Below are 23,098 nucleotides of genomic sequence, written 5' to 3' on the forward strand. Positions count from 1 at the left end.
CAGAAGGTAAGCAAGGTGAGGGAGTATTTTGACAGCTTTATAAACTATAATAACTGGCTTAACTTTCATGAACTTGCTTGAACTTTCACTCCGGTCCGGTGCCAACTTTACTGGATAACTTTACTGGGTTGTTATACTACAGGTGATGGAGGGACAATACAGTATGTAATTTTATATCAAATTAAAGGAGAACGTTATGAATGAAACTTATTTGACTTATTTCACTTGAACAATTGCTATTATCAACACTTAAATAATGTATAGTTGTCAGTACACCTCAGGCTTTCTTTGCAATTTTGCTACCTGTCATGTACACATACTTTTCTTACATGTGAAGTGTGTTTAAACCCGGACACACAAGGGGTTGCCTTGGTAACGAACAACAATACCTTAACAGGCTGACTTATGTGGACTGACTACTATCAGCCTAAAGGTATCAATCAGAATTTTTATATCAGTGCATCCCTGGTAACAACTGAAGCTAAAAGTGTTAAATGTAATCTTTTGCAAATCAACTTGAATATCCGTTTTTCATACTATACATTATAATGTTGTGAATGATGACTAAATTTACTTGTATTAAAAACTATGGATTTTCATTTGTAGTCTTTTTTAATTTTTTTATTATTATTAATTATTTTGACAAAATAGTAGAATTTTAATATCGACTAATAATTGCTTATTAGTATTGACCAACATTTTAATATCAGTGCATCCGTAGTACCGACTAAAGCTTTCATCAGTCTGTCGTAACGCCTTCATAGTGAGTTTCAATGCTTAATATGTGGAAATTATTTTGGAGTGGCCATTATTTTCTTCACGTTTTCCTTGCTGTTACTATCATAAGTAAGGCAGTGATAACATGAATCTGCTGGTAGTGGACTGGTAATGCATACTGTGCTGCTTTTGGTCGCTATATGTAGGCTGCAGTGTGCACTTGATTTAAGGGTGTTGTAAGATGTAAAGTGTAGGGTGGATGAGGAGGAGAACTGGACACTGCCATATTAGGAACTGCTGATGTCTGCATTGCAGTATTCCCTTTCTCTCCCTCACTCTCTCTGCAGTAACAGTCAGTATCCTTTCAGTGTTCAATTTAGGTGCATTCAGTCTAGTCCATCTGTTTTAACACAGACATTACAGGCATATTAAGTCACGGACACATCCACAATCTTGCAGAGTCTCCCTACGTACAGTAAGCTTCGAAATGAAAACACATCTCCACATGCTATCAGATTTGTCTTTGCATCAGCCACAGCTTGTGTGTTTATGATTGGCAGGGTTGTTCAGATAAGATGTGCACACGACCTTCGTTTAGTCTCACAGTGTGCAAATCTCTCCCACTGACACACAGAAACTCCGTCCTTACCATGTCCACAAACGCAGGTCATTCTCCTGTCTCTGTAGGAGTTCACTCTAATATGTGCACATGGGTGGGTTTGCCTGTTGGCATGGCGATTAGCACTGCGGCAGTGTGTCGAGGTGTGTGTGACTCAATTGGGGAGGAGAGGTCTGCACTGCTGTGAAACTGCATCGATGATATTCCCTTTAATCAGCATATTTGGGAGAAAAAGTGTCGACTGCACTGCACATATGCTCTCACTCGACAATGTTGCAGGTTAAACACAGAAGGTAATGGTTTAAACTGTATATGTACAGTGGAGACTGAAGGTCTGAAACCACTGATGAAAATGCTTCTGTTTTGTTCTGATTTTAAATAAACATGTTGCATTACCATCCAATCAATTCCTCATGGACAAAGTCCCGCCCTACATTTTTTCACTTGGATATACGTCACAATAGGGGAAAAACTATAGCGTTTTCCGTTTCATGTCGTTTCATGTTAACATCTCAAAAAAATTGTTTTAGGGTTTCATGACCCTTTAAGGTGCGGTCACATTAGTCACATTAAACCTATATGAGTTTCTTTCTTCTGATGAACACAAAATATATTTTAAAGCATGTTGGTAACCAAACAGTTTTTGGTCCCCATTGACTTCCATAGTATTTTTTTCACACTATGGAAGTCAGTGGGGACCAGCAACTCATATAAGCTTAGAACAACTTGAGAGTGAGTAAATTATGACAGAATTTAATTTTTTTTGTGAACTATCCCTTTAACTATTTGATTTCACCTAGAACGGGTTTTGTTCAGATAGATGGCATCATGGATTTGATCAAATACCAACAGATAAAAAATCAAAACCTGACAGCCTGTGCTAGAAATCTTATAACGGGCCATGCTTGGAACAAGACAGTGATCCAAAAACAAACATCAAAATCAAAACAAAAATGGGTCACTGAGCACAAAACCAAGCATCTGCAATGGCCATTCCAGTCCCCAGACCTGAACCCTATAGAAAATGAGTGGGCTGAACTGAAGAGAAGAAGCGCCAACATGGATCTGGGAATCTGAAGGATCTGGAGAGATTCTGTATGGAGGAATGGTCTCTGATCTCAGGTCAGGTGTTCTCCAAACTCATCAGGCATTATAGGAGAAGACTCAGAGCTGTTATCTTGTCAAAAGGAGGTTGCAAAATGTATAATAAAAGGGGGCAAATAATTGTTCCCAACGTGTCCTGGTGAAAAACATTTATTTCATAATGTGATTTCCACCTCCCTTGTCCCTTTCAATTATTTTACTTCAATGAAAGGTTAGATTTTTGCTAATTGAAAATAAAATAAAATATCAAAAGGATTAACAATGCAGATTAATTTTTTACAGCCATCTTTTATCATATTTACCAAGGGGGCAAATCATTCTGACCAGCACTGTAGGTAAACACTGCTGCACAGATCAAAGATGTAGTTAACGCTAGCTCACAAGATTATATCTGACAAATCTGCATGTGAATGTACACAAAGTTTTCCCAATCCCAACTGTGGCATATTGAGAATTTGCATATGATTATTTTTATAGCATTAGTTTTTTTTATAGCATGGCCTATCATGACTGCACAAGTTGTGTGTGGCAGGCTGGCAGCACTCAGCTGGACATGCTGAATGTCCAACTGAGAGAGATTTTTTTGGATGCTTACAATAAATGCTTGTTAATATACTTAAGACATAAAACAGATTAAAGATTAAAAACTTAAATGCTTGTCATCTGTTAGTGATGAGTTAGAGTTTTACATTTGCGTATTAAATTAGTTTTTACTAATCAAATAGTCTAAATGGCAAAATATGAGCACATGCTTGAAAGCACGTGTTTCTTCTGAAATTTATTTATACAGCATGTTTGGATTTTAATCTAAATCTTTTCTTCGTTATTCAGGGATGGTGAAAAGCCTACGCTTGCTGATCTCCATGGATTAAACTGTCATTTTGATAATTTCAGTTGCTTGAGGATTTGTTTGGTTAAATGTTTGAGCAGTTACATGTTTGTTTTGGTTTACATGTCCTTTTTATAATTTTAATCAGAAAGTTACACTTTCTTTAAAAATGGTCAAAAAGATTTTATGCCAGTCACCGCCTAAATATAAATATACTCTTGTATCAAAGTTGAATAAGTGACACATAATAGAAACAGCATAATTTTAAATGGCACATGGGACTTGCCCAGTGTACAAATACACAAGTAATGGTTTACCACTGCTGCACTTTCCAAAGATAGTAATTAAGTGTTTTATATTGGTAAATGGGGTTAAGGAGAATATACTATGAAGGCATTCCTCCAGGACACCACTTCCACAAGAGGCATGAGACCAGAAGTTTATGTTCCATGTCTGCTTTTCCATTCATAGCCATCAAAGCTACTGTTATGTATTTCAACAAACATTATAATAATATTTTCTATGTTCTGAGAAAGAGTGGTGCACAACTGAACATGGACCTTTCACTACTTTCTTCATTCTCTGGTTAAAATGGCTTTACTATCACCCTCTAGAGGACTGAAACTGTCACTTAAAGCGGGGTGCACACTGCGATTTTAGCCACAATTTGGCCGTCTGAGACAAATTTTGCAAATCCTAAAAGAATCATCTGATCCTAGGCTAAAATCTGAAGTCTTTGATTGCTAGTTTGACATGTTCACCGACAGCCGATTAATGACCGTTGCGAGTTGACGAAGTAACAGAAGTTAGAAAAGGCACTAACATTACTTATTATGGATTATGTGTTGCACACATTGTGTGTTTCATCTTCTTTTATTGTTTCTAAAATTAAGTTCCATTCAGCAGTTGACCTGTATAATGAGAATCTGATTTAGATCGTATTCAGTAAATCCGTAAACAATCCAAATGTAAATGTAAGTAGATATGTTTCATATTTTTTGGGGGGTCAACATTTTATTTTATTTTATATATATACACTTGTATTTTACTTTATGTATCTCACCCTTTTGCTAATTTAGATAATAATGTGAAACATTGTGAAACAGTTATGTAAAGTATATAGCATATATATAGTATATATATATATATATATATATATATATATATATATATATATATATATATGTTTCTGTCATGTATGTCAAGGCCTACCATTTAAAACATTTGCATTTGTGTTGTTATAGGAAAATGTGTATTTTTATTTATTTATTTCAGAGTTCTCACCTTGCGATGATCGACACTTTAATGATGGCGTACACAGTTGAAATGGTCAGCGTGGAGAGAGTGCTGACCTGCATACAGAAATTCACTCCTTTTCTTCCTGAAGAGGACTTCCCTTATGATGCTGAAGAGGCAATAACCACTTGGACCAATAAGGTAAGAATCCTACTGCATTCATTATCCACTTACAGTATGTCACTTCACCATTTACAGAGCCAAACGATGCCAAAAGCAAACAACAAATGGTGCTGATATACACTCAAATGTGTTGTCTAATACTGTACTACTGAAAAATCAGTGTGCCCAGAGACTATTTTACACTGTGACTTTTTAAAAGCGTAGCTTTAATGTGTGATATGAACCTCGAAGATGATAGGGCTCCCTGAAGTGATCCTAATTACGTCGTCACGTCGAACGTGAGCGACTGAAAGGGAACAAGCAGATACTAAATAGAAAGACTTTTCAATTTCCAATTCTGATGGAGGAGACCCAGAGATCGGTGTGGTCACCAGCCAGTACAATACTAGTGTATTATAATAATGTGCACACTAGCAAACTAAATTGGAATCAATCTTTACAAAATATTTGAAACGTGACAAAAAGGAAAGCTTACAATTATGTTAATCTGCAAAATACCGGTAATTGCAGTTGTCAACTTATGCCAATTATGTCTAAATGTAAAATATTGATGTAATAACTTCACAAAAAGGTTCAATTTGATAACATTAGTTAATGCATTAGGTATTATGAACTCACAAATGAATAACACTTTTACAGTATTTATTCATCTAGGTCAATGGTAATCTTTACATATGCTAAAACATTTTTGAATGTTGAATACAAGAAGTTGAATACATTTAAATATATTATGAATATTAATTAACAATGGACAGAAGCATATTTTTATTTTAACATTAACCTAGAGGGCAAAAAACAACAACATTAGGATTCCAACTAATTGAACTTTGTTAGAGTTAAATGTTAACATTGAGTTTTTAAAGAATATACACTTGCAAATTAGGTCCACCTACTGCCAGCAAGAAATGGCTTCTGCTCCAACTTAAATGCTTCTTTTTTGCAGGCTGAAACAATAAATAATTCAAAATGATAATTTTGACAGGAGAAAACAAGAAAGAATGAAATTTACATCTAGTTCTTCAATTCTATGTTGTATGTAAGGACCTCTTACTAAAATTCAACCTGAATGTGCTCTCTACCCTTCAATTATTTGTTATGCTGTTTCTTGTAAATTGTTGAAAAAACAGCTGATTCTTTTATGCATCCTAGATTGAGATAATTCTCTTCTTCTCAAGACTAATAATGTGCACTTTAAAAAAAATGTTTTATGCTTCTTATGTGACTGTTGTCAATCATTGTAAGGTGTTCTGTTCTGTACATACATTTTACCTAATGAAAAAATATTTAAATAATAACTGTCAAGTGCAAAAAATTTTTTTTATTGTACATTTAAACTTGTAATAAAATACCATATCATTTGCTTTTACCTTACTACAATGACACTGTTATATTGTTTTATTTATTTTTATCTCATTCCACTTCATGGTACTTTAATATCAAACAAATAATAATAATAATATGTTTAATTTATATAGCGCCTTTCCCAAGCTCAAGGACGCTTCACAATAACAGTAGAGAACAAACAATAATTTCAAACATGAGTGGACAATAGACATTTGCCCAGTCCAAGCGATCGCAGTTGCGTTTCGCAGTGCAAGTGTAGTAAACAGAAACAACAAACAATAGTCAAATTTAAAAAAAAAAAAAAACAACATTAATCATCACAATGACAGTAAAGAACAAACAATACGTTTGGACAATAGACATTTGCCCAGTTTAAGAAACGAGCGTTTGCAATTGCATATCGGTTTGCAAGTGGAATACAAACAGAAACAGCAAATATCAGCAACTTCACTACAACGAATCCTGAAAACTGAAAAGCATGAGGCTGATACATATTATTTATATACAAACATCAGGTTGACAAAAGCTACATCTGATTTACATCTCGTATCATCACATACAATACTTATAAAAGAATAAGTGTTTAAAGTGTAATATAACTGATATCATTTAAGAATTGGCTGCTTGATTGAATCATGCACAATTCTTCTTTTTTTCACCAGACTCTGGTTAGGAAGATCCTCTCGGTCAGTAAATTTAGATGAAGGACAGAAATTAACAATTCATTTTTCCATTCTCATGTCTGCATACTGAATGTCATAGGCAAGTGGACCATCAATAGCAAAGCCAATGTAGAAAGTCACCCTCTCTGTACTATGACCACTATGTCCTCCAAGGTAGGTTCGTCGCACAGGGATCTTTAGCTTTCCATACTCTGCATAAAGCTCACCAAGCTCCAACGTGCCGTTTACTCTGAAGAGCTTGTCTTTAATTGCCTGTTCTTTGAAAATGTCTGCATTTTGCCATAGGACATTACGGTCTCTTACTTTACTGAAGTCGCTGTCAAGGTTTGCCTTTGAAAGCAGTCTTTCTAATCCATCAGACTTCCCCAGATAAAAGTGGGCAATTGGATTTCTGACTCTAAAAATGTGTGAGAGTTGCTTTTTGGAGGATTTTTTAAGCATTTCCACATATGTTGTCATTCGTGGATCAGTGTTATTTTTTCCAGGCCACAGTAACAATACAGCAAGGTAGTAAGGCTCTGGGTGTTGATGCTGTGTTCCAGCTTCTTGCAAGAGTTCTTTCAAAAGATCATCAAGTTCTCTTTGGGTTTTTGAAAATGGTGAATTTGGTTTATTCAGCTTAAGAATTATGTGGGCAAGCAAATGGTTTGTTTTGTCCTTGAGAGATTTGGTGACACAATTCTTGTATATGAATGTATGCTTTTCAACAACTTGCTCGATCATGTGTTTTTTGAACTCCAGAAACTGAAGAATTCTTGGGAAATTGTTTGCTCTGATTTCCTCTAGGAACATTCGACATTCCTCAATTTCCATGTTCATGCTGAGCTTTGGTTTACGTTTTTTCTCATTTAGTGTTTCCTCTGATGAAGAGCAAAACAGGGAGATGTATTTTTTAAAGTGGTCAGAGAGCTTTTCCCTGTTCTTAAACTGCTTTTCTTTGTCAACAATGCCCTTTTCTCTTGTGTAAGTGAAGAAAACTTCAAGGAAATCAAAGGCTTTGTCTACGTGTGTCTTCAAAGAAATAAGGAATGGTTCATACTCCTTAAGAATATCAACCCGTTTGTTGTTAGCATCATTCTCTAAAATGGGAAAGTTTGTTATGGACATTTTTCCTTTGAAAAACTGCTGAATGTAAGAATCTTTCATTAAGTCCCCCTCCTCGAACAACGGCAGACCCCTCACAATGTCAAAGACTGTCATAGCAATGTCAATCTCGCTCATGTGTCCAGATATGTTGTAGGTGTTTGGTTTCCTATGAAGTGTCTCTTTCAGATCTGTCTCATCCAGATCTGTCCTTGCCAAGATTTGTGCCCTCTGGAAAGCTTTTATTGCTGCATCAGCTAGACTGAGATATTCATTCAAGTCATCAGGTGTGAATGTTTTGTTTTCTTGCTTTTTGTAATCAATTTTATGTTTTAGCTCACTTCTAGAGACCTGTCCAACTGTGTCAAGAGTATATGAATTCTCTTTGATGGTTTTAGCAGTGTTTGCCCAATCCTTTGCTAATCCAAAGTTCTTTTCATTCAGATAGAAATGTCTTGCTAAAGCTTGAGGAATTACAAAGTCCTTATCGAATCGTCTTGATGCCTCTGTGAAGATGTCCTGGATTTTTTTCAGTCCGTCATTCTGTTTATTGATGTCCTCTATCAAAAGTGAAAAGAGTGTGTCTTTCTCGTCACCTTCTGTCTTGCGTTGTCGTGTGATTAGCATGCTTTTTACTGACTGCAAGAGATTGTCTTTTCCTATTCCACTTTTAAAAAACGAGTCAAAATGCAGCAAATTTTGGACTATGTCAGATCTTGGGATTTTGTGTGTCTCTTCTAACTCCTTGACACACTCTGTTGCAATACGTTGATGAACAAAACGGATTGCTTTGTACACTCCACATTCCTCAACTTCAAACTCAATTAGCAAGCAGGACTGAGGTTCCATTTCATCCAAAACTGTTTGCTTCACCCATAAATTTCTTTTAATGCCAAGAAAATCCTCACACAGTGACACAGAAATCGCTGATTCAGCCACATAGGAATTCAGTAATGCCAGAATTGAGAGAAGTTGTGCTCGTCTGTCAATGTCAATATCTTTCAGAATATTACGAGTAACATTCGTAACATACTCTTGACTGAAGTTTGTTTTCATGATCATGAAACTATAGAAATTTTCTGGTTTTTCATGTGTTTTTTGCAGTTCCTTCAGTTTCATCTCAAAGGCATCCATTTCTTCTTTAGATAGTGTTGCTGTGATGTACTGACTCTCAATGACACTGTTTGAGAATCTCACTTTCGGGGTTTTTGAACGTAAACAATTTAGAACGACAACAAGTGCATTTGGAGAAATTTCCTCAAGAGTTTTTCGTATACAGTGCTGAAGTTCCACTGTATTTTCCGTCTCTTCTGAGTCATCAACTAATAAAAGTATTGGCGTTGTCTGTGAAGTCTCGTTTTTTCCACACCTTACCAAGTAGGCAACTTCTTGTGCTACATTAAGTTTGGAAACGGTGTTGTCTCTCAGAACTGCACAACGGAAATCTTTCCTCAGGTTCCACATTACATGCATGGCTAAAGTTGTGCCCCCACAACCAGGGTGATGAAAAAGATTTACCATGACGCATGTGCTTGTTGGATTTTTGGTTTTAGATTCGATCATACGTTTAAGTTGATCATATTTGTCCCGTTTTATGAATGGTTTTGATTGATTTTTTTCTGAGAAATAGAAATTCCACCATTTCACTTCGTCACCTCTGTAGAATTCAGCTTCTATTTTAATTTGTAATTCTTGGAATTCTGGACCATTCTCATCAAACACATTCTCACACTCATTTTCACAAAGGATCTTAAGAGAAGGCATAAGGTCCTCATCGTTCTGTTCAAGAATCACTGAACTTCCCTCAGCAGATGGAAGAAGTTTCAGAGCATTTTGCTTGTTCTGAGCAAGTTTCAGTATTGTCCCATTGATTTCACTGAGCTCCAGGTCATATACACTCCGGTGACTGATGTCATGTTCACATCTGGCATGAATGAAATCTCTCCATTTTTGAAATGAAGCATCTAAAGTACAAATACATAAAATGTTCTCTGTACCCCCAAGGTTTTTATAAAATGACATGAATGTGTCAAACATTGGATCTTTCATGGCTTCAACAGTGGAGCAGAGGAGGAATATGACTAAGAATCGACCTTTTCGAAGAGTATCACGGTTGCAGAGGAATGAAATCATGTCTTGTACCTCTCCTGCTTTGTGTATTAACCATTCACTTGGTCTAAGTGGTCTGTCAGATTCAGTGTCGATGTCTTCTCTGCCATTACAAAATACCCAACTTGTTTGTTTGTACAAGTTGAGATTTTTCACAACTATTCCTGGATCCCCATTGAACTGACTTGGCATGTGAAGGTTTGCAAATCGAACTTTTCTATAGTTGTTGCAGGACCCATTTACTACAGAGTTAGAATCATAGTCAAGGACACAGAACAATTTCAATATTGTCATGAACTGAAGATGCTGGAGTTGTTCAGAGTGGCTTTTGTTTGTAACAATGATGAAGTAATCATAATTATCCAGTTTGCCGCTTCCACATGTCATCAGATTCTTCAGCTTTTCCCCTTGGTTTGATGTTCCTTTGCTTTCAGGCCTCTTTTCTGCCTCTTTCCTCCTGTCATCCAGAACATTTATTTGGTTATTTATTCTTGTCAGTTCATCTTGTATGTCTTTTGGATTACCAATTTTATAGATATCTCGTGTTGCCGCTCCATCTCTGATGAATAGTGATTTTCCTTTGGTCCGTTTCCATTGATTGTCCTCATCCAGAGTCTGGATATTAAACATCTTACCCTGAACTATGCTGTGGGATGGAACAACATCCACCTCTATGACATATTTGCCAGATAGAGTGCCGTCAGGGCAGAGTACTTCTACAAAGCGTGGCTGTCTGATGCATGCCTTTGCTTTATCTGTGTGCTCTTCAAAGTATGATTTAATACCCTGATTAAAATGATCAATGATAGAGTCTTTCTTGTCAACACAGACCCCAATGATCTCACCATGAGCGTATTGAGAGTCTTTGGAGTCTGCTACACCAAAGTGGATGGTTCCATTCGTACGGCTGTTCATACAACCAGCAGTAAACCGGAACACCTCTTTATTGAACTTCTTCTTTATCACATTCATATCATCTGTTCTGCCCATGAACTTGTACTCATGAACTGGATCGGTCAGATTGCCTGGTCCTGTCTCTGGTGGTAAAGTGTAATTTTGAATGTATCGATGAGAGACAGAATTCTGATCAAATGGATAGAGAGTACACGAGTGCTGTAAGGATCCAGGCTTCCTCATATGCTTTTCTTTTTCAGCTACTTTATCAGCCTTCATGTACAATGTTTCAGGGTCAGCTGACTCTGTTGGTTTGGTTTCTTTGAAAGATGTAGAACTTGAAGTTCCTGAAAGTGGAATAGTTTTGTTTTGTGAAGGGGATGCCCTTACAGGTTCATTTGGTTGTGAGTATTCTATTGGAGTCTTTCTTTGAGAAATGTCATCCATTGAATCTTTTTCCAGAGAATTAGTCCTTCTAAATTCAGTATTTTCTTTTTTGTGCGATTTTCTCTTTGATTTTTTAGCATCTTTGAATATTTTGGTTTGATCTGTTGAAGCTCTGTTTTTGTTTTCCACTGTTTTGTCTGGTCTGGCCTCTATGTGTTGTGTGTGGGAATGGTCAGAAGAATATGATCCTTGTTCTTTAATTTTTAACTTCTCTAACCGGGTGCTAATCTTAACAGCTGGACCATGCTTAATACCAAGATCCACCAGATGTTTGAGCTGGTAACAGACTAGTTCTTCTCCTGATACTTCTTCTTCGTACAGCTTATCTGCATGTATTTTATTCACTTGAATCACCTCAGTCACCCAGTAGTAAACTTGATCTCTCGTCCACTCCTCCACTCGAAGAGGAAGTTTTATCTGTTGACTCATTGTGGCCGTACTATAACAAAAAAAGAAAAGAAAAAAAAAGTGTGATTTATATGTAGTAAACAACAGTCAAATGCACAGACCAATGTACAGTATAAGAAGCAAGAGCATTTTAACTTTTACCATACTTGAGCTGTATGCATACATGTACATTAATCAATGTTTTGTTCATATTTAAATGAAAGCTTACATTAAATGTTTGTCATATAAAGTAATCATATCTCTGCAGAAGATTTGGATTAAATGGCTTGATTCATATTAATAACTTTTACAATGGACGGACAAAAATCTCTTAGGTTTCTTTCAATAAAAATATCTTAAATGTGTTTCGAAGATGAAAAAAGTCTTATGAGGTTGGAACTAGATGAGTGCAACATATTGTCTAGATAGCGATGGAGAGTGCATGCATACACTACGTTATGTAGTCTAGTAGGTTAGACTAGTGCACAGGCTCATTTAGAGTGCACGATTTCACCGTGTGATTTAGTCTTATCAAATGCATTTAGAATGCTTCCAATATTCAAGATAAGGGGGGCAATAATACCTCTGTATGTCTTATATATTTAAATAATTTAATATAGTTAATCAATATCACATGAAGAGGGATGTTTTTTCTCCAAATATCATCATGATTACAAATGTGAATTTGATTGCATACAACAGTTCAATAAGCAAGAAGTTAATTTGAAGTGAGTTACATTTTATACAGAATAGCAATAGGCTGTTTTTGTTCTATTTTACCAATGAAAATATTTCTAAACAAAGCCACAAAGATTGTTTTGCATCTCTGAGCATCACACTGTGGTCAATGAATGAATCGTTTAAGTCAATGACTCAATGACTCACTTATTAAGACAGTCAAATGCTTTGTTCCTGAATGAATCGGTTGAAACTCAATGGGCCCTATTTTAACGATCTAAGGGCATGGTCAATGATGCTCACGGCGCAAGTGCACTAACGAAAATGGTTGGTTCGCCCGGTGCATGGTCTAAAAGGCTTGTCCCTTAATGAGTAATGGGTGTGTTTTGGGCGTAACGTGCAAATAACCAATCAGAGTCTCATTTCCCATTCCCTTTAAAAGCCAATTGTGCTCGCGCCATGGTGGATTCGCTATTTACATGGCGAAATTTACAAGCGGAAATACTGAACGCTTCCCCAGAGAAACAGAAATCAGGAAACAGATCAGCTTGTGCGTGCAAGCAGACTATTTACGGGACAAACCGGATTCCACCATATCTTTATGTACACAATATTAATCTTTTACATTGTAATCCTTTTATTTTTTTATATTTGCCATGTTTGTGTGCTGCTGCGTGTCCCTGTGTGTGTAATAAGCAGAATGTACAAGCGTTGTGGACCCGCCTATAGGCGCATATTACTAACATGCTCTTTAAAGGAACACGCCACCGTTTTTTGAAATAGGGGTTATTCAACGTCTCCCCTACATTTAGATAGGTGGGCAAACGCATTTTTGTCTCAGTGCATGCATTGTCTTAGTTTGGCAGCGCCGCCACTAGCTTAGCTTAGCATAATGAATGAAATCCTTTGTTGCCGGATAGCATGTCATGAGTAAAAGTGATAAAAAACTAAATAAAACTAATTACTTCTTGTGTATTCACAACGAGTACAAATAGCAATGGAGATTAAGACTAGGCGATTTCCTAGGCAGATATTGACTTGGAACTAGGGCTGAACGATATTCTGTTTTAACAACGTCATCGCGATGTGCGAGTGAGCGATAGTCACATCGCCGGAACATGCAATGTGAAGGGTAGTAGCACCAGGGGGAGATATTACATGCGCTTTAAGAGGCACAGATTTTAACTAATTCGCGGGCATCAGTGAGCCGCTATCAATATGCGGGAGACTCCTGGAACTTCCGGGAGACTTGGGATGTCTGTATTTCTATTAGGGCTGCCCCCGACTAAAGATATTCCTAGTCGACTAACACTCCTGCATTTTAGCGATTAGTCGAATAATCGTTCATTTATGATATTAATATAAAACTTGCGTATATACAAGGAAAGGTATAGTCCAAGTTGAAGTTTAACACTTCCATATGACAGAAAATGCTAAAGCATGATATTAGCGCGTTCAAAATGAAAATGAAGCGCTTAAAACAGAATAGTAAAGCATTTAAAGTATACAGCGCGTGCACGTTATAGGCTAATTATAACATAAAACGGCAATCAGACTGCCTGCGCATTTTAATAATTTATTATCAAAAAAATACAAACTGTAACAGTTACATGTCAGTTTTGAATAAAATAAAATAAAATTCGTTCTTTAAAATAAATTAAATAAACTTATTAGTAACTTAGGCCTAGTAGCCTACAAAACAAGGCAAAAAAAACAAAAACAAATAAATACTGTATCAAAAACGCTGTTTGGTATAAAAATAAAATACAGTGGAAAATTAATATAATTTTTATATTGTTCAAAAGGAAAATTAACAAAACCGAACAATTTAATAAATGTACGGCACATCGCACAACGCCAAAACTTAGAATAAAAAAGAAGGCGGCAAACAAATCAACAGCCTAAGTATTTGATTAAATTGTTTAGAACAACTAGGCTATATTTAAGACAAAATGTGGAACAAATAGGCTAATTTAAAGAACACTAATACAAATCAAAAATATCAGAGCAAAGCCGCAAACTGCCATTAAGACGACGGATGAGTTAACTGAAACAACAAATTGCAAACATCAGACTAATTTTTCTTACAGAATAAAAAACAACTTCTGCATTAGGCTATATAAAAACGAATAAATAAAAATAATATTTATTTAATTTTGTAGGCTACAGCCTATACCCGTTAAAAAATAAAACACCCGTTGTTGTTTTTATTTTATAGCCTAACGGATAGCAAACAGAAACAATACAAAAAGGAAATTAAGCATTCTTACCTAAGCTTTCAATTCGATTTTATTTTTTTCATATTATGTGAGAGGAACACCAGCTTGTCCACATTGTTGGGAAAAAGGGAGCTTCTCGACTTGTTCACAATGAAGCCGGCCTTTGAAAAGATGCGCTCTGATGGAGTGGATGTGGAAGCGATACAGTGGAGGCGTTTAGCTGCTTTAGCGAGCTTTGGATATCGATGTAAAAAAAATTGCCACCTATCCAATGGTCCCGAATCAACCTTTGTTTTATTTGCCAAGTACATTTTTAGTTCATCTCTTCTGCATGCTCCTCCTCATCAATGGGCATCAGCATGGATATCTCGGCCTGCTTTTCCTTTTTCGGTTCGGGCTCACCCTCCTGCAGGGCTAAAGCCTTGTTTATACTCGACGCGTCCGCACGAGCGCGAGTCTCCGCTGACTGCGCGCGCGCCTCTCCAAACGGTCGAGGAGAATTATACTTGACGCGCTCGCCATTGTACTATTCGTTGAAACTACAGGGGGCGACTCGAGTAATTGTCCTCTCTAAACCATCAGGAATCGGTGAGAAGAAGAAATATAAACACGTGACAATGTTTATTTTAGTTACCACCATAGATCTCGTTGATCTCTCGTTGCTTTGATGTCATGTCATACACTGACTGCGCATTGTGCGCAGCCCCTGATTGCGTAATTTTTTCACGTGATTTTTTTTTTTTTTTTTTTTGCGACTAACCGACTAATGAAAATGTATTCGACCAAGCCCTCTTCATATCGACTAACATTTAGTCGACTATTTGGGGGCAGCCCTAATTTCTATACTGAAATAATATCGGCATTATAATAATTTTTCATTAGGCTATTTTTTTGGTGCCCCCTCAGTTCTTGGTGCCCTACGCACAGCTCGTGGTGGGAGCGGCGACGCTGACAGGTGTGGTGTAAAGCTGCTGTTTAAATGTGTTCGGCTTTTCTGTTTACAGAAACATGTTCTCTAATCTGTTTAGAAGATTTACCGGTAATACAAAATATATTAAAGTTTTATTTCATTTTGTTTATTTCATATGATTATGATGACCAACACCAACACTGTTTTACTTTGGCACTTTGACTAAGAAAAGTTGACTTAAAAGATTGTGAACCAAAGTTGTTTTATAAAAAATATATTTATTTTAAGTTATATTGTTGTAAACCAATCAGGGGGTTGGTGTAAAGCTGCTGTTTTATTTAAAAATGTGTTCTGCTTTTGTGTTTACAGAAATGTTCTAATTTTGGAATAAAATATTAAGTGACCTTTTTGTCACTTGTAATGAAGCTTGCTTATTAGTGAAATTATTAATATCATGGAATGGTAATTATTGACTTTAGCCTGGGGTTATGGCTCTCAATATCGCAATATATATCGTTGGGGGAAAAAATATCGCAATGTAATTTTTTTCCAATATCGTGCAGCCCTACTTGGAACTACAGTATATTGATGTGAAGCACAGGCGAAGCACTGCTACTTGGGCACAAAGATATCACGCAACACCTGAAATCTCCCAACTTCCATCAACATACCGGCACCGAATAACTTCAATGTCGCTGCGCCCAAGTAGCAGTGCTTCGCCTGTGCTTCACCCCAATATAGTTTCAAGTCAATATCTGCCTAGAAAATCGCCTAGTCTTAACGGCGCTGACAAGACTATTGAGCCTAATTTTATCTGTTCTTTTGTCTTTGGGTCGTTATATTTCTCAAAGTTATCTGCTCATTCCAAATCAGATACAGATAAAGTAGCACAGTAAAGATTACATTTAAATGAATGCATTAGTGAGAGAGCGATTACGTGTGAATTAGTTCTACCTGGCAGTGTCATTTTAGTAGTAAAGTTGTTGGTTTTAGTAATATATATATATATATATATATATATATATATATATATATATATATATATATATACATACATACACACACACATATATATATATATTAATGCTGTCAATCAATATAAACTTTTTTAATGTAATTAATAGTACCTAATATTAAAGTTTTTATATTGTAAAAATTTCACATTAAGGCCCAATCCCAATTCTACCCCTTTCCCCTTCGTCTACCCCTAACCCTTCGCCTTCCCCTTCCCCTTGACCCTTGAAACAGAGTGGCAAGGCGTAGGGGTGAAAATATTCCCCTAAGAAATGGGACACCACTACTACACCGTTACACGTCATTATACGTCGTCGCCTACGTCACAGGAGATGCGCCGATGTTTATCACAAACTTCCAAGATGCACAGGACTTGTTTTCTGTGGTGTTGTATTAACACGTTGGAGGTACAGACCTATGTTTGTCCTATTTTGACCTATTTATTTATTTACTGTGTGAAACTGTGTGAAATACGACATTGTGTGGCGTTCATGTGCGTTCAACTCATAAATACCATCTTTACGAGATGACTTGAACGTACTAATAGCTTGTGTGCTTTGTTCGGGGGAGAAGAGATTTTTTTACAAACGTTTCTTTGAAGGAACTGACCGTAAATATGAACACAAGATTGAATGTAACATAAAGCAAATCATTATTTGTCGTTAAAATACTTATTAAAGTCAACAATTCTTACATTTATGGTCTAATTTTTTGCTTGGGCAGCCATTTTGCGTCTGTAGCCGGTGTATGCAGTGACACTTCTCATACCCCTTCGTTTGAAGTGTGGTCCCGAAAAATCTTCGTTTGAAGGGCTATCTGGCCCTTCCCCCTAGCCCTTCCCCTCCAACCAAAAGAGAATCGAGACAGCCCTACCCCTCCACGTGCACGAGCAAAACAGAGGGGAAGGGGTAAGTGAAGGGGTAAGGGGTAGAATTGGGATTGGCCCTTAATCTCCAAATTAATGTAGGGACAACATGAAGACAGTAGCCTATATTTTACATATTTGTTTAATGGCATATTTTCTGAAAGAAGACCAGTCTCACCGATACCAATGTCTCCATGAAATTATTTTTTTCTCAATTTTAGCCATTAAGTATAGGCATTCAGCATTACAGTATAATTGAAAGCTATCAATTTTAACATTTATTAGGTTTTAAAAAAAAATAAAAAATAATTAATTCAAGTAAATTTAAGATTATCTTCACATAAACCCAATTTCACAAGTTCACACTTTCATATAATTAGATAGAGTAAAGGTTATGCGGATTTGGCGTGCTGTCCGGTTGTGATAGGAATAGTTAGAACTAGAATTGAGGAGATGGGGTTTTGGAGGGATGCTAATAAACTGTCAACGAACAGAGGTAAGTCTGCTGTAGGCCTATCACCTCTTATCGTTAATTAAGTTGATTAACTGAATGCGCTCCTCTCATGTCAATTAGGTTAATTATCTGAATGTGCTCCTCCCGAACCTTGTTAATAAAACATCATATAATAAATGTCACATTTACCTGTGCCCTTCATATCAGGACTAAATTATTTATGTTGGCCCAGTCAGACCGATATTATATTTCTGATGTTTATGATGTCATGTATTTATGTTGTATACCGATTCATTTATGATGTCATACGATTTTGTTGTATGATTTTGATGTTATATACATCGCGCAGCGCCGCTTCAAGTCGAACACACCTAATAGTTAATCCCTAAATGAATCAGCCGTTTGCAGGGGCGCGGGAAGTAAGGGTGCTGGGGGTGCGGCAACTGAGTATGACGTCATATTGTGACCGTTGCTGTGTGCGTAGAAAGAATTTGTCCGCTATACTCCTGAGCGCATTTAATGTATGTGACAGTGTAAACAGCTCAATAACCCTTTTGTTTAAATGCTTGATTTGTTATGTCCCGTAGACCTGTCCGTTGCATAATGATTGAATAAGCCATATCAATAATGTCAAAAATGTGATGTGTGAGTATGTGTGAAACAGGTGTTACTCATTTAGACATATACCGCCACCTTCTGGCAGCTTTTTTTTTCCTATTTAGAGTCTCATTTCATTAAAAAAATTTATTGCATATTTTGGGGATAGTTTGCCCAAAAATGTTAATTCTGGCAATCAAACGGTTTTGTTTGTAAATATATCTAAATACCAATTCAGACAAAGTTTGTTTTTAAATATAGTTATAAATTTCTATCTTTATACAGTATTTCTCCTTCCTGCTGTCTGCCTGCCATGCTTCTATACCAACCGCTGTGTGTGATTTAAAAGAGCGTGTGACATCATGTCATCATAGCAATAAAAACTTACATCATCCATAGCAATGAGGATGAGGTCAACCCTGCCTTACTCTTATATTAAGAGTTCCTTGTAAACTTTCTCTTACAAAAAAGTGTTTTTGTGCATAGGTTTTAAGCTGAAACTAGGAACTCTTAGGATGACTCCCATTGGTAAGATAAATTGTGTGAATACGTCACCTATTTTTTCTTTTCTTTGGTTTGGTTTTTATATTTTATATGCAGTTTGTTTTTTACAATTGTGTTTCTCTTTGTATGACTACAAGTCTAAAAGTGATGTCATTTTGAATCAGGTAAATTTTTTGACATTCAAACATATTTGTCCATTAGTTTGTCCATTCATTTTGTGATGACAGACGAAATTGAATGTGTGCTTATGTTGTTTAGCATCATGCTGTAAATCTTAAAACTTTCCTTTTGTAGGAAGTAAAATATATCAAAATAGTATGTTCTGTTTTTTATCTTACCTCTTGTGGAGTATGAAACACTTTAAGCTCTGTCCATCCTTGTTTTTTCTCACCTTGTGTTACCAAGCATGCAGCTGACAAGACAAATTAAGACAAAGATATAAAGTTAAATTCACACACAGTAATTCACTGTTTCAGAGGCCAATTACTCAGTATCATTCATAATTCCACAGAAATGCATACATCTGTGCATTGTTAAATCAATTGTATACCTTGCCCAGGTGTCTTGAAAGTTTTCTTGTAAGCCATTCTTTAACCATTTAACCATACTAAAACTTTAATTTAGACTTGATGTAAATACAAATATGAATGGGCAGTTTACTTCTAAAATATGTGTAAATTAACCTGTTAGCAGAATGCACAGAAAAAATGTGTGTATGAGTCTGTGTTTTTATTCTCCCTATAAATGCTACATGCTTATTGTACATGTGTTCATTTTCCAATGCAGGTAAATGAATATCTTAAAGACCTTTTGGCTCAAGAACAGAGAGTCCGAGATATAGGAGAACTCTGCACAGTTCAAAAGGTGAGGAAATATTCAGAATATGTTTACCCCTATTTAGCCCCCTTGCAGTCAATAATTGTATTCCTTAAACTTATCTTTGATAATCAAAATTACATATTTCATTAATGTTTCTTCCTGTGAAAATAATTTCTTCATGCCTTAAAATAGCTTAAATGTAACTCTACTCCATTGCTTTATTTAGTATGCGGATCCATGTATGTGCAAATTAGTCACGCCTGTACTCAATCACACCATCTCGGACTACCTGATCCACTCTGTCAACTGTAGTTAACTCTACACAATGGCAATGGAAATATTGGTTTAATTCAGCCAAATATGTTTGAACCAGAAACAGATTCCGAAGAAGAAGAGGAAGAGGGGTGCTAGAATGACTCATCCTCAAACGAAATAAAGAGCACCCTCAGTTGATACAGTAATATCATCGTATTACAGCTTGAGAAATCGTACAACTTGAGAGAAATAAATGAAAAATTGATTGTAAATCTTTTTTTTTTTTTTTAGTTAATACAAGACTAAGTGCTGCTTTGCAAGCTGTTCTTACTAAAATACATTCACAGTGAAGGTAGTGTTGAAGAACACCTCCAAATAAACATGCACAGTGCCAATAAACCAGGGTTCTCAAGTTTTATCAAAAGCTTGGAGTGAGATCACATGCGGTTAGGGGAGGAGCCCTAATGGATTGTGAACATTGTACATTGTGAACAAATGGACATATTAGAGTATTAATGTGTGTGTGTGTGTGTGTGTGTGTGTGTGTGTGTGTGTGTGTGTGTGTGTGTGTGTGTGTGTGTTTGTGTGTGTGTACAGAAGAGTACACACTCCAGCTTATGAAATGTGTTTTGTGTTGTAAGTGTTTGTTGCACATTTTGATGCCTTGATTATTGTATGTTTTGACAGGATATAAAATATTACCCAGAGCACTCTGCTTTAATACATGTAGCCTTAATGTAACTAGAAAAACTATTAATACAGTATAATATATAATTTAAAATAAAATGAAGAAATACATCTTCATTCCTTCCCATACCCACTAACATTTCCCTTAGTTTCAGATAACGTAAGCTAGCCAAACTGAGCCAAAGCTTCTGGCCTGGTTGCAAAGTAGTTGTAGAGTTTTTGACTGCATCAATAATAATGTATACGATGGGCTATATATTAAATGTTCTAGCCTAAAACTGTTAGACCAGCTTTCTTCCAACTTACCTTCTCCATCACCATAGATATATACACTAGATGTCGCCTTGGCTACGGAGCCGCCATCATGGAACAGGGGAGCCCCTCCTCTTTAATGCATCAGCGTCAATGTAGGCAAAGGTCTAACGGAAATAAAATCACGATTTTCATCCATGAATTCGAAGTACAGGTGGAGATAGCAGCGTTACTACTAATAAGTAATTTAATAAATGATCAATCACACTAATTTTACAATCCTACTAGCACTTTACTCAGCAATGGTGTTGACTGATGCATGCATACATGGTTTGGCATAAAAACACCACACAGACACAGACATATAAAATCATTAAAAACTTGATTTTCACCACAGGGGGTCTTTACATTTGAATTCTGTTGAAAACTATAGTGATAAATGAATGTCATTAAATGGCATTAAGTGATAAATGATGATAAATACCATCTACCGAGTCTTCATTTACTTTCATCTTATAGAAAGATTTGATCTGTACATGAAAATCAAGTCTATTTAAACACTTTCTTAGAATTTCTATATGTAATTATCATGGCTACACTCAGAATAAAAGGTACAAAAGCTGTCACTGGGTTGTTACTCTTTCAAAAGGTACACCTTTGTATCTTATTTACTTTTAAAGGGTGCATAATAATACCTTAAAGGTACATATTTTTGAAAAGGTACCGCCCCAGTGACAGCTTTTGTACCAGTGTACAGCTCATACAAACTATTCCTTTGTATCATTCATTCCTTTGAGGTTAGACATATCCTCATTGTACAGCTGCAGCTCTGTGAGCCATTTAAACCGTGCCTGCCATATTTTTCCTCTCAACTTGTCTGAATCAGTCCTAAACAGGGCATATGAAATATTGATGTAATTGTCTGCCGTGCGATTCAGCTGTGTTTACCGCACCACAGAGCGGCCTTAGAGGCTTAGCCTACACAATAGCCGTAACAAAAGAACAACAGCTGATCCGCGTGAGGCAAGGAGGTGGCAAAACAGGTAAAGCATGCTGCTGGCTATGATATCCAAATATTCCAATGCTACACTTGTTACACTGCAGTTGGATTTACGAATAAACTCTTACAGTGTTAAAATGTACTCTGTGAGTAATGTACATATTTCACACTTTCGAAAGTGTTATTTTAACTCCCAAATGGAGGGAGTCATTTATACATTTCAGGAGTGTTAAATTTGACTCAAATTGAGTGAAATGTACACTTGCTTTTTTGCTGTGTGAATCATAAATAGATATTTGGGACAATCTATTAAAGTCAATCCACAGAAAAGTCTATAGTCTAAAAGTCCATAAATAAAAGTTAAACTTTCACATATACAGTAGTATATACAATTCAGGTGGATCAAAAAACAAAGTTTGTCCTAGGCAAGAACGGGTATTTTGTATTTTTTTCAAAATTCATGTATAACTTTGATGAAAGGTTTTGATCCACTTCAAATGTTGACTACTATATATATATATATATATATATATATATATATATATATATATAAAGAAATTAATGAAAACAAAAACATTTCAAAGCTCTTATATACCAATGCAGCACTTAAGGCTTTTATTTGTATTGTTTCCCCGATTTATTTACTTTCGACAAGTATTTAAATTATTAATAAATAAGCTACATTTAAATAACATTTATAGAAAGTAGTTAAAAATATAACATAGCTACTAAACAATTAGTATATCATTCTACAGCTTGAGAATCAATGAAAATTTCAGCAGTACTTACCCTGGAAATCTCCTTTTTGAGTTCTGCTTTCTCAGTGCTGCTTTGCAGGTTGTTCTTACTAAAATAGCCAGGCAAATACAGCCACAGTGAATGAAGCGTTGAAGAACACTTCCGCATAAACATGCGCAGTGCCTATAAACTGCATTCAAAAGTCCAAAGACCAGTTTTATTGTTTACCTGCATGCCTTTGTTACTTTGACCACACCTAAACCACAGGAAACTCAAACACACCCAACCCATAAAATCTTTTCAGCCAAGCACAAATATCAGAAAGTCGAGATTATAAACTAGAGATGAAGTGCTAAGTTGGAGAGATGGTTAAGGTTTGCTTATAGAGATCAAATAACAAGATATCAGATTTTTGCAGTGATCTCATATTCCTTGCATTCATTTTTCTTACAATCTGGTTAATGCCTTTAC

At 36.0% G+C, this 23,098-nt stretch overlaps 2 protein-coding genes across 4 annotated transcripts in view; one reads left to right on the forward strand and one right to left on the reverse strand.

Annotated features, from left to right (window-relative positions):
- Positions 1–23,098, forward strand: part of camsap2b (calmodulin regulated spectrin-associated protein family, member 2b) — a 55,114-nt gene that overhangs the window by 15,069 nt on the left and 16,947 nt on the right. For both annotated transcript variants that reach the window (XM_079613837.1, XM_079613838.1), the window contains exons 3-4: positions 4,545–4,706; positions 19,663–19,740. In XM_079613837.1, coding sequence (XP_079469963.1) covers positions 4,545–4,706; positions 19,663–19,740 — 240 coding nt within the window. The remainder of the gene's footprint in view (positions 1–4,544; positions 4,707–19,662; positions 19,741–23,098) is intronic.
- Positions 5,994–22,785, reverse strand: LOC306999297 (sterile alpha motif domain-containing protein 9-like). 2 transcript variants are annotated; one of them, XM_079613832.1, is made up of 4 exons: positions 22,679–22,785; positions 20,944–21,056; positions 19,215–19,288; positions 5,994–11,687 (listed from the first exon to the last, which is right to left on the reverse strand). In XM_079613832.1, exon 4 carries the CDS (start codon positions 11,675–11,677, stop codon positions 6,755–6,757), a length of 4,923 nt encoding a protein of 1,640 aa, XP_079469958.1. In that variant the 5' UTR covers positions 11,678–11,687; positions 19,215–19,288; positions 20,944–21,056; positions 22,679–22,785; the 3' UTR covers positions 5,994–6,754. The 2 variants fall into 2 exon arrangements, with proteins under 2 accessions (XP_079469958.1, XP_079469957.1); XM_079613831.1 differs by lacking the exon at positions 20,944–21,056 and having other exon boundaries at positions 22,679–22,737.

The sequence above is a fragment of the Phoxinus phoxinus genome, assembly GCF_949152265.1.
Source record: "Phoxinus phoxinus genome assembly, chromosome: 5".
NCBI lineage: Eukaryota > Metazoa > Chordata > Actinopteri > Cypriniformes > Leuciscidae > Phoxinus > Phoxinus phoxinus.